General features: G+C 47.8%; 1 protein-coding gene across 2 annotated transcripts in view; it reads left to right on the top strand.

Annotated features, from left to right (window-relative positions):
• Nucleotides 1-12,559, top strand: part of LOC144146111 (alkaline phosphatase-like) — a 67,638-nt gene that overhangs the window by 38,104 nt on the left and 16,975 nt on the right. Inside the window, exons 1-4 of one of the 2 annotated variants that reach the window (XM_077678060.1) lie at nucleotides 2,064-2,097; nucleotides 7,669-7,946; nucleotides 9,692-9,866; nucleotides 10,962-11,134. In XM_077678060.1, the coding sequence (XP_077534186.1) occupies nucleotides 2,079-2,097; nucleotides 7,669-7,946; nucleotides 9,692-9,866; nucleotides 10,962-11,134 (645 nt within the window). In that variant the 5' untranslated portion in view covers nucleotides 2,064-2,078. Of the gene's footprint in view, nucleotides 1-2,063; nucleotides 2,098-7,668; nucleotides 7,947-9,691; nucleotides 9,867-10,961; nucleotides 11,135-12,559 lie in introns of those variants that run through there. The other variant, XM_077678059.1, reaches the window with a different exon arrangement.

Below are 12,559 nucleotides of genomic sequence, written 5' to 3'. Positions count from 1 at the left end.
AAGGTCGAAGTGAAGAGAATAACGTAAAGCTTGTGATGCTATCATTTTTTCGGCGCACGATAAAGATCCCCAGGTGGTCAAAATTAATCCGGAGCCCTCCACTAAGGCGCGCCTCATCGCCTGCGTTGCGTCGGCGCGTTAAACCCCACAATCGATCGATCGATGCTATCATTTGTAATAAGAATGAAATTGCACAATTTCGCTTACCTGTCGCTAGCACATTTTGAGCCACCCGGTCTCGATGCCAGTTGACACGCGTAAACAATATTTTTTAGCACATGGAAGAACGTGCTGCTCTCTCCTTAATTTTTGAAGATCGGGGATTCTTTGTCTGTCAATAGATGGTGTTAAATGTTAAAAAAAAACACAGAGTGCGAGAGAATGAATGATTGAATGACTTTATTGCAGAGAGTAGGCTATAAAGCCCTGTGGGTTGGGAATGGAAAAGAGGATTGGGAAAGGCAACAAAAAAATATTCTTTGAGTTGTTGCTCCTGAGCAACACTGGGCATTTAAGCAATGCACGAATTAGCCCAACAGCATATTTTACTGAGGTTCCGGGCTATTTCACTCTACGTGGGAAGGTAAATGACCAGTGGAGACGTTTGTCCGTTGCAGGAGTAAGGGGCCTGAGGTTCGGAAAAACCATTAATGATCACACACCTGCACAAGCGACGCCGAATCGGTTGGCCCCAAACTCCCGCTCAAACCGCACCGTCGCGCCGGGGAGTCGTTTAGTGTGATTGTAACCACGTCTGCGTCTTGCGTTTTCCGCCTCGCGGTATGCGGAGTCCCGACAGGCCCCGCGCTTATACGCGTGCGCGTCCATGGCCCGATCGTCGTCGGTGGTTTCCTTCCGCTGCCTTCGCTGTATTGCCTGTATGAGTAGTCTTCACTGGGCAACACACAACGCGGGAAAGGTAGCTTACAAATTTTAAGACTGCACAAACTTTCATAAAGGTGGCTTCACTTTTAAACACAAAAGCATTGCTGGTGAGACAGTTTTTTCTAGTTCAATATACGTCACCTTATATCCAAATATGAGGTTAACGAAGGCGAACAGGGGGCCCAAGAGAGAGGGTGCACAAACAGCGCGAGAGAACACATGCGGTCAACGACGGCACGTGCAGAGAACACCAGTCCGGGAGTTGAGAAAACAAGCGGCTTTTCTCGTGCTAAGGCCACAAAAAAATCCAGGGGAGGGAGCTTATAACAGCTCCGCTTTAAAAAAGAAAGGGCCGAGCCCCTTAAAGTTGCCGGTGCGTAGCGCTCCGTTTCAGTGTTCAGCCGCTTTTCCGTCTACTGCAGTGTTCTCGATGACAAATTTGTACCGGCCGCCCAGCGAACCGTACCGTCCACGCACGAAGCACGCCCCGCGAAATAAGCCCTCCCTGCTTGTGGGTCTTTATCGCTTCTCGTATTTCGAGGACTCGCGGAAGCGTACTTTCCCTCGCCTCCTGCGGCCTTTTCTTTCTAAACTGCGTTTGTTCTAGATCCGCGGAAGCCCCGCATTTCGTTTTTTAAACGCGGGCGCGATAGCCTATCGGCTCACGATGGTCGCTTCCGCGTACCCGCGTGGTGCAGACAGGACATATACCGGAAACTACACCCGGTGGAAGGTTGCGCTTCGGTAGGCCTGGCGAGTTGGCCGTTTTAACTGCTTGAAAGGGCACTCAAGATCTAACGTGCAAGGTTTGTTCTTGACGCTTCCGTCTTAATCGTTCATTTAGAAATACGGCGATGCTTGGCTGATTATGCGCAAATCCGGGAAATTTATTCAGACTTATTTATTTAGCTTTCTCAAAATTTTCGAGTACTTACAGTCATGGGAGAATGAAGTGCAAACACGAAAATATGAACCAAACACGTAAAATTGAAAAATACTGTTCATTGTGATCTAATAATGGTGCTTATTGGTATATTGTGAAAGCCACTTTTCCCAACTTTATTTTTGTAACTAAGCGACGCGTTATTTTGACTCGCACGAAAAGAAATTGCGATATTTAGGTGTTCTGGTTCATATTTCCGTGTTCGCCCTTCATTTTACAGGACTGTACATGACTGTTGTGCACAGGGGAAATGGTGCCGAAATTTGAACGTAAGGACTGCAGATGTTTACACCATCATCTCGCGCGTCTTTCTCTCCTATGTTCGAGTAAAAACCCGCTACAAAACGAAAAAAAGAAACCCGCCTCGTAGAGTGTGGCGTTTCTCCTTCGATTTGACTTGTAAAGACGATAGCCTTTCTTGGGCTACTTAAACCGAGAAATTTTGGTCTGTCTGGCTGTCTACATGTCTGTCTGTCTGTCTGTCTGTCTGTCTGTCTGTCTGTCTGTCTGTCTGTCTGTCTGTCTGTCTGTCTGTCTGTCTGTCTGTCTGTGACTCGATTCAGCCACCCGGCCGAAGTGAAACAAAGTCTGCGCGATAGTCTTATATAGTCACAGCGAAATCGAAACGGCTAAGTCCGGTTTATAGGTTCATACGTCGACATTGTTGAACAAGAACAAGACATTACGCAAACAAAAGACAGAAAATTAAGACACAAGGGATATTTACAGTGTTCCTTTATAAAAAAAATTCATGGATGCTTAATTTTTGCGAATTGAAACACTACATCCACTGCAGAAAAAAAAAAAATTAACAGTGTCTCCTGCTGTCGCCCGCACCACTATAGCTTCTGGCGACATTTTAAGAAATCAAGCCCCAACAGTTACGAAAGGTTCTACTAGATAGGTTCCACTTTCTGCTTGGAACGCACTTGGACTACGTCAATGCGGTTCTATAAACGTTGAAGTAGGGCGCCTCGGTTCACGCGCGTCTCCGCCGTACGGCAGCGCTGGCATCGAGGCACCCGGCCTGGAGCAGTGGAAGGCGGTAAATTTAAATTGACTTGAGCAAACCTCTAGCTCGTTATCTTTGGAGGAACGAGACGGAAGAGGAGCAGCATGATAGGTGAGCGGGAAAGCGAAGGGAGGCAAATGTCGACAAAGACTGTCGCTTTTCGACGACATTTGCAACGAAAGGAGCAGATATCCAAACAGTGGAACTGAAAAGTGTAGCTTATTTACTGGCTCTAGTACCGCACGGTTTAACGACGCAATTCTAGGTCTGCTTGGTGGACGTCTCACCTATTCCACATAGGGAGAGAAAGAAAGAAAGAAGATTGGAAGAAAATACAGAAATAACTAGGGAACGAAAGAAAGAATGAATGAAAGCAAGAGAGACGGGAAAGAAGACACAAATAAAAAGAAGGAATAAAGGAGGAAAAAAAGAAGGAAAGGAGTAAATACAGGCAATACAGCCAGCGAAGTCGTTTTCACTCGCACTGTTCGTGGCGGACAATTTCGAACACGTAGTGTACGCTCACCCAGTCGCGCCGCTTGACCTGTGACTGAACACGAGACTGCGTCACTCTAACATAAGTCACGCACTGTACGAGCGACTTTTTTAGAATGTTTTTTTTTTCCCTATTACTTCGTCTTTTTCCGCCTTTAAGCGCTTAGCAAAACAGCTCAAATTTTCCGTTTCGCGATGCGACCAACCAGGAAAGTCCGGCGCCTATAGCGCAAGCGCTCATCCGGTGGCTTGCAGGAGATTGCGATGCTGCTGTAGCCTTTGGAGTGTTCGAGAAAACAAAAAAGAAAAACGTTCGAAAGTACCGGTCACCGGCCGCGTACAGACAGCATTTCCGGCTATTTGACCCTTCCGCTTGCAACACCGGAAGGAAACGAGCAAAGCGGAGGGAATGAACTTTGTTTTTCCTAAGGGGTGATTTAGCACATAAGAAAAGCGGCGTAGTTTTGACCACCGATTTAGGCCATTTTCAAAATAGTCACGTACGTACAAAGCACCAGTACAACCGCGGCTACGTTTGTTGGTTAAACTCAGCGCACCCGTTTTTTCCGTGTCGGCCTACGGCTCCACAGCTTGAAAAGTCAGGAATAGGCGGTTGACTCTTTATAATTCGAAATAACAAAGTCGGAACAGGTACTTTCTGACGGCTTCAGACTAGCGTTCACCGCGACCCGCGTGGAGGTATTTGCGCATAAATAACAGCCCGTACAGTTAGGGAGGTTAATAATTAATTAATAATTAGATATTAACGTGCCCTGCAGTGGGCGTAGGTAGGCTGGTGCTGCTGCTCCTGCTGATGATGATGATGAATGTCAGGAACAAATGAAGTGAGAACACGAAAATATGAACCACAACACGCAATACCAATGAATATGGATAGTGGAGATAAAATAATGCCTCGCTAGTAGCACATTTTGAAAGGCACATTTCCCAACTTTGCTTCTGTAATTAAGCAGCGCTGCAATTTCACTCGCACGGAACGAAATCGCGTCATTTGCGGGTTCAGGTTCATATTTTCGTGTTAGCCTTTAATTTGCACATGCCTGTGCATTCAGGGATAATGAGAAGAGGAACCAACACAACGGGCCCGTCGTTTGTGCGAAAGCAGACTTTGAGCATATTTAACATAGGTACCCTTTATATGAATAAAAAATCCCAGGCCATCTCCACTACGTTAAACCAGGTGAGGGACGAAGCATTTAGTGTGTAAGTCTATTATGGGTGCCTTGGCGTTTTTGGCAACGGAGATGAAACCGTTGGGGGGTACAGGCATACAGCTTTGCCGTAAAAGTCTCTTGTCTTTGTAGCACCAAGCTCTCTAGCGGGAGGCGTAAACGAGTGTCCCGGTGTTTTTGTAGTACGCGTTACGTTCAAGCAAGACGTGTAAACGAGTTTCCCAGTGTTTTACTGCCGCCACTGCATGAGACGAAGGACGATTACGACGACGACGACGACGACAGGAGATGCCATCAGCCCCAGCCCCTGAGGGGCTTCGCCCCTAAAAAGCCAGGACGCCCATCACAGAGTCAATAGCAAAGAATGTTTAAATTGGCCATGGAGACAAAACACAAGTGCATTTGTTGCATTAACACGACTGATTGGTCCCGGTTATAATGGTGCCAATTTTTTATCGCAACCATAAAATAAATAAGCATTAAAGAATGCATATGAAGCAGTGGCAACTCCCCAGCCACTTTCCGGCACTTTCTATGTGACGTCACAGAACCCTGTTAACGCAAAAGTGTTTTATTCCCGGATACACAAACATTTCGCTGACGTCATATCCGTCACGGAAGTGACGCCAGTACAACGGAGGAAGCGGCCCGTAAAGGGTGCACCCCTGCACACAGGGTCTTGTTGCAGGGAAGCAATCTTTAGTACTAATGAGTACGTTATACTTATTGTTGTTCGTTTTCAGGTTTTATACTTTCACACGACAGTGTTTTATGCCGGATACCCTAAGATTTCACTGACGTCACATCCGTCACGGAAATGACACCAGTACACCTTTGCCGAGGCGACCCACCAGCAGGACGTCGCTCGCCAAGCGCACCCACAAGACATCCGCCGACCCGCAAATCGTGCTCTGCCGCAGATTTCGATGCATATTTCACTTTCGTGTCTTACCGATTTCTACGACAGACGAATCAACCACAGTTTGTTTTGTGTGATTAGCGGCCGCCGATTTGAGACACCGTCCAGAAAAATATCTGGAAAATTGTGGGGGAGGGGGGGGAAGGGGGGTTCCTAGTTCCATTAGATCGTATCTTTTAAATGCTAGCGTGCCGTTAATACACTGATAACCATGTTTTCAGGGCGTCCTTCTGCTGCGCCACTCCTTCCCAATCACCTCGCTGTGGCTGGAAATTTGGAAGTTTTTCAATGTTTCTCGTGTATTTTTTTTTTTGGATAAAACAAATCTTCAGTTGCTGGAATGAAGCGGAGTGAGTTGTCATTTGGTCTCATGACCGAGGCCATGCATACAAAACACAGGTTTGGTTCATTCGAAAGATTGCCTCGTTAGAATCATACTGACACCACTTTTAACGTTAACTCCGCTCAGATAAGCCAGGAAAAAAAATCGCGCCAATCCACCCCGTGAATGAATGTGGTTGGAAAGCAAAGCTGTAAGCGGCACCCATAACGATGGGTGCCGCTTACGTGAAATGACGTGAAATGACGTCATTCTTTAAAGTTATTACGACAGTTGCGGGAACAGTCTGAACCCGGCCTTATCTCCCAAGAGGCACTGCTGGTTGGGCACAAAATATATATTTTAACCAAAGCTGCGATGAACTGTCAGGTAACCTATAATTGCCGTTGTCGTCTCAGTGGCTAATTATCATAAAATTTGTTTGTTTGAGGTAGTTCCGACAAAACAAGAGTTCAGCCCTTTTACAGACGGGTATTCCGTATCGCTTACAGCTTCTAAAAACTATCTATGGCAAGTAAATGTGATTCGGTGTAATTCTAACGTCGTGCTCTCGGCCAATTTCAGTACGATGTTTAACATGATACCTACATTGACTGAGCGCTAAGTCATTCACCAGAAAGCTTGCTTTGCCGCAAGATTAAATTTGGCAACGCGACTTTTTTCTATTCAGCACGTCGGCGGACGCAGTTTCCGACAGGTAGCCTAAATAGCTCCTCTGAAGTAAATTTATTCGTCGACCATTATATGACTTGAAATATAAGGTTCATTCAATGATGCGCGCCGGGCAAACGGCCGGGCGGGGGCTACGTATTTTGTAGCACCAGTAATAGCAGAACGACGGCGATGGTCACGCGGCGCCGCCGCGGCTGCCGCGAATACCAAAAGCATGTCGCGGGTAAGCGAGCGATGAGAGATGTCCGGTAACAAATAAAGCCAAGCATGCGCAAAGCGCGCCTCCTCGACCCGGCGCTCACTGGCTGCAGATGGCGCAGCAATGCAGTTTTGCGCCGCTCGGCAACGCGCTGCACATCCCGCAAACTTTTGCTGGGGACTGTACATTGTTGTTGGTACTGCGCGCACTATGCTTGTTTCAGCTGCACAGCAGTGCGGCGCTTTGGGTTTGTCTGCGACAACACTGTCCGACTGGCGTAAGCGACGTTATCTAACGTGACACCATCTGTCGAGCATACCCCATGTTTCACGAACCGATTACTAGCTACCGTAAGGCCCGGTTCAGACTGTTGCCGAAACTGTCGTAATAACTTTAAAGAATGACGTCATTTCACGTCTCAGCCAACCGAACTGCGTGACACGGCTTTTTTTTTTTTTTTTTTTTTTTTTACGTCAATAGATCACGATATGGCTTTTGCGTCGGTAGTCTGAATATAGGCTAACAAAAACAAGCCAGATGCAAGTACGGTCAAAACAAAGCAAAGACGAATAGCGGTACGGAGCAGTATGGTGGCGCCATCTAGGAGGGAAGACGGTAAACAAGGCCCCGCAGCCCGGTGCAGGTTGTACATACAGCGCACTAGAAGTTCGATGGACGACACTAACATGCAAATTCATGGCAGACGTCGCGAAGCACACTATTCGGCGGGAGACTCTAAATTTTTAAATTTAAATTAAAATTGATGCTGGAAAAGCGCTGGGAGCACTGTAAAACACCTATTCTTCAAAGAAAACAAACTTGTGTTTTGTCTGCATGACCTCTTTAACGGCCTTGGTTGAGAGGCGGGGGGAGGCGGGAGGCGAAACTTTAAACATTATTGGTGATAGTCTCTTTGGTTGGCGTTCTCGCCTTTTTTTATTCATGAAAATTCACCATCGGCTTCTGTCAGGCATTTGACTTCAAGCCTTTCTTTTCCCGTTCTCTCGCAGCGAGTCCGCCTCCGAGCTCGACAGAGGGTCCTCCCATACCAGAGGGAGAAGAGGACCCCGAGTTCTGGAGGTCGTCGGGCCAGAGCACCGTGTCGGAGCTCCTATCGGCGCCCATAGTTGATGCGCCGGCCAAGAACGTGATTGTGTTCGTGGGCGACGGCATGGGCGTCTCGACGGTGACCGCTTCGCGCATCTACCGGACGCAGAGCAAGATGGGCCAACCAGGCGAAGAGGGAAGCCTGTCCTTCGAGCGCTTTCCCTACACCGCACTCGTCAAGGTATACGACCAAAAGGCAATACCACGCCCTCTTGCCACACGAGCCGGTCAGGGCGTAAGGGAGATAACGGGGTGTTTGATGACGACAAACAGCGCAAACGTGTCACCGCATATTGCAGCGCAACCTACACTACGCTACTTCGGGAAGCCTTTGCGGGGTGACCCGTTTTGCCCTTGAGCGCTAGAGGTCAAACCACACCCCCTTCTGCAAGCGCCCGGCACGGAGCAGCGGCCTGATAACGGCAAGAGATAGGCGTTAAAGGAGCACTGACACAAAAATTTTATGTTACACTTTTATTGTTTTTATCGATGCTTAACGGCCTGGCGAACCTGAATCAGCACTTCAAATACTTCAGCACGCGATAGTTGATTACATTGAACGGCCTGAAAATCGTTTGTTTCAAATTGCCGCGCTTTCATCCCGAACGGCGCATATGACAGACTCCCTGCCTGACCTCACCGCTTTGTGCGGACGTCACCGGCGCCCGCTTGAGAGGGTGGTGCGCCCGCTCGCCGCTCGTGGGGCCGCGCACATGAAGTGACGTCACGAGCTTTTGACGAGCGCTGCCGCGTGACTTTTTTTGGCTCTCCCTGGATGATGTCACGCTGATGTCCATTTGCTGAGTGCCGCTCCGCGCGCTGCTCCGTCGGCGCGATAAATGAGATCCAATTAAACTTTCTTCGCGTCGCCGGCCGCTCATATGTCACCCATGGTATTCTGTTGAGTGAAGAAACCGAACAGTGCAATAATATTAACGCCGAAAATTGGTGTCAGTGCTCCTTTAAGGAAGAGATAGGCGCGGAGGGAAAGAAGACGTGCGCGGGACCCGTTCGCAGGACGTGGCGGTGGAAGGCGAGGAGGTCGCCGCCGCAGCGATAAATACGCGCCACGAAGGAAGGCCAGGAGGTTACGTGCGGCACAGATCCGTGTGCGATAGAGGAAGACGAACATCCAGCTGTGGTCCCTCGTACAGCGGTGAGGCTGAAACAACGCCGTAAGGCGAAAAAGAGGGGAAACGCTTCTGTTGCGTACAGACAGCTTCGCTACTTCAAGTCTTACGAATTAATTTGAGCTTCCTTCATTTTTTTAAGGGGGGGGGGGGGGGGGGGGCTTTTTTATTCGCCTGCCCTAAGCAGCTCTCGGCAGTTCTTAGGCACTCTAAATCTGCTCTCGCCATAGAAATCCTATGGGCAAATAAAATACGAAGCTGTTCTGGAGTAACTCTGAGCAGTCCAAATAACAAAGTCAAAGTGCATTTTATTATGTGCGTGCCGAGTCTGCGAGTCTGCGTGACGTGTGCACAGAACGGGGTATACGTTCGGTCGATGACGCGGCTGCAAACCAGTACCATTTATGTTAGACAGTATGGCAGACCTGTCGCGTGTAAGATAACTTTGAGCTTTAGCGCCTGTCGTTGTCTTCTTTGTCCGTGTTGTTTTCGCGCTTAAGATCAAATTTATGGCTTACCAACCAGCCCGAACGCAAGCCCTTCTGCGCGTGTAAGAAACAAACGTGAAACATGCGGCGCCGTAAATTCACGCGTTATGTATCTGTAGACGTATATATACCAAACGGGACAAGTCACAATGGGTTGGTATGAAGGGTGTATACGGGATGGCCGCCGACAGACAGGTCTGGTGTATAACTGCTATCGCCACTATGCTGTCACAGAAAGAAGCGTCGTGATCCATAAAGTATACAAGGCTTGTGTATACAAGAGATGTGTTTTATACAACGCTGTGCAGACGTACGCCGTGGACCGGCAGGTGACGGACAGTGCGGCGTCGGCGACTGCGCTGTTCTGCGGCGCCAAGACGAAGATGGCGATGATAGGCCTGTCGGCGAGCGCCAACGTGTCCGAATGCGATTCGGCCGTGGGCAACGAGCTCCACTCTTTCATCAAGAGGGCCCAGGATAAGGGTATGTCGGCTGATGCCGAATTTGCTCATTGAAACTCCATTGCGTTTAACGTGACCCACAACAGAATGCTCCTTGTGGAAATTAAGAGCATTAATTAACACTTCCGTGTGTTCGGTAATCTGTGCTGTTCCCCATTCTGAAGGAAGGCATAAGATCTGTTGCTCTTTTGGCGCCAAAAAATCCAAACAGCAGAATATAACAGAAACTATCTGTGTACTCCTTTCAGTCTTACTTTCGCTACCAAGTGCTAAAATTCTATCATATGGGGCGACGATTTCGAATACTCGCGATTTCAGCATTTCAATATCACGAGCAGAAAAACCAAATCATGCACACTTCACAAGTAGTGACAAAGCGTACTGCAGTTATTGCTTATTCTGGATTTTCTTAAACGGTTAATTTGCGTATACCCTGACAGAGTAGTAATGAAGTCGTTTTCTACTTTAAGATGAATGCTGTGTCATGAAGTTAAAGCACAGCTAGCGCCAATGAGTACTAGTGTTCTGTCTTTCCACACACCTTGCAACGATATCTTGACGGGCAGCGCAAAAGACGTACACACAAGGCAGGAACTAGGCAGCTGGACGGCTCTAAACTCTGAACTAACTTTATTGGAAGGCAAGCACATACTTATATACTATCCCCAACACCAACTTGATCTTATACCAACACCGTCGCATTCAAAGCGCAAGTAAAACAGCGCAGGGATCCTACAAAACGCGGATACTGGTACTGAGCAATGGGGCCAGTGAAAATGAAAATTCACTGTCATGCAAAGCTATCGAAGACACTTTGATCATGTCATTTTTTTTTCTTTATTTATATGGTAAGACGTGATGACCTACCTCGTCAGCTGATTACCTCTGATTGAGTTGAATGAGTTGTTTCAGCCCATTCTCCTTCCATCGTAGATAACTTCTAAATCAGCAAACTCTTACAAACCCGGTTGCGCCTTATCGCAGGTAGGCTAAACGAATTGCCGTCATGTTCTAAAACAGTTAATAGTTGCGTCTGCAGTTGGGAAGTGCATGTGAATGGCTGTTTCGGAAAAAAAGCTAACAATCCAATTCTTTCACGCCGGAATCTTGTGCGCAGGTATGTGGACGGGCGTGGTCACGACCACGCGGGTGACGCACGCGACGCCGGCGGCGCTGTACGCGCACGCTGCTCATCGCGACTGGGAAATGGACTCCAAGATGCCCAAGCGCACGCGATGCAAGGACATCGCCAGGCAGCTCGTCGAGGACAATCCGGGGAAGGGACTCAATGTAAGCATCCTCCTGCCTTTGTAACTTGGTCGGTCGGTTTGGTTACTAATGGGATTTCTGGCGATATGTCTGCCCAACAACGTCGTTGTATTAATTCACGCGATATTCCCGCTTCCAAAAGAGCGCCGATGTAAGAAAAATCGGGGGGGGGGGGGGGTTGGATGTAACCATGCCGTTTTCACTGTACCACACGATGCAACTTTGAACCAAGATGGCGAATTTTGAAAAGGAATAGAGAAGTTATTGGAATGGTCAGTTGTTGGTAAAATATAATTGGCCTCAACGGAGGAAAATCTCTCGGGGCCAGGTCTGGTGCATAAGGCGGATGCGGAATGATCTTAGAACGAGGTCGCCCTAAGAGCGGTACTGTCATGCTCCGTTTGTGGCACTGTTGTACTGGCCCCCGCGGCAATATTTTCTTGTAGCTTGCAGTTGATGACGAGGCGGGCTGAACCATATGCCGAACCATGACTAATGATCAACTCAGGGGACACTTTATCACTGGAAACTCTCAAAAGTCATTCAACTTCAAAAAACCCTTCAACACTTTTTTAAAATTTTTAAATCTTAAATGCTTCCATAACTTAGTCAACAAACATATCCAGTAATTATAATAGAGGGTCAGAAAGTACCTAAGTTAAAAATTACTGCTCTATGTTCATCAGATAACTGGGAAATCTGCTCAAAAGATTTTTCTCTCTTTCTCGAGTATTGGCGTTCTTTGAGCGCTAGAATTACGTCATTACAGAAATGTAGCGGCTATTGGCCGCTTTCGTTTTGTTGCAGCAATAAAGGCATTCTATAGCCACTTTAGAAAAAGAACCACAAAGCCAAGAATTCTGCTGCGACGAGCAAATCACGCAGTGCCGCTCCGAGCTGTTGATAATGCTTCTAAAGCAAAGGAAAAAGTGGAAGTGTTTAACGGAGGTGTTGCAGGTAGTCCGTTTAAGAAATATCGTCTGAAATAGGCTAACTACATTCTCAGTTCATATGCTCTGGCTAATCACCTCTGCATCCCCGCCATTTCCACCGAAAAATCGCTTAAAATGAGGGCCTACTTTTGTTAGTACCGGCGTGACGGAAAACTGTCATCGTGTACAACTCATTACCAATCAGGACTTTGGACCGCAGGCCGGGCCGTCTCTTCGTCTAAGGGTGCGCCAAAAGTATGATTTTAGGGGCGAAGCTGTTTAGGGGCTGGGGCTGTTGGCGTCGCCTGTCGTCGTCGTAATCAGTCTCAGTGACGGTACTATACGCCGGGAAACTCGTTCGCCTCTCGCTAGAGCGTGGTGGTGGTGGCGGTGGTGATTTATTAAGAAAGCAGGGAAGACAAAAGAACTGGGGATATTGTTGAACTCAGTTGGGGAGTTCACCCTCATACAACCCAGTCCAGGGAAGGGAAGGGGGTTTCAAAATAGGAGAGAG

Source organism: Haemaphysalis longicornis, unplaced genomic scaffold (assembly GCF_048455015.1).
Source record: "Haemaphysalis longicornis isolate Haplotype H1 unplaced genomic scaffold, Haemaphysalis longicornis Haplotype H1 scaffold_7, whole genome shotgun sequence".
Classification (NCBI taxonomy): domain Eukaryota; kingdom Metazoa; phylum Arthropoda; class Arachnida; order Ixodida; family Ixodidae; genus Haemaphysalis; species Haemaphysalis longicornis.
This window is presented reverse-complemented; position numbering and strand designations above follow the sequence as displayed.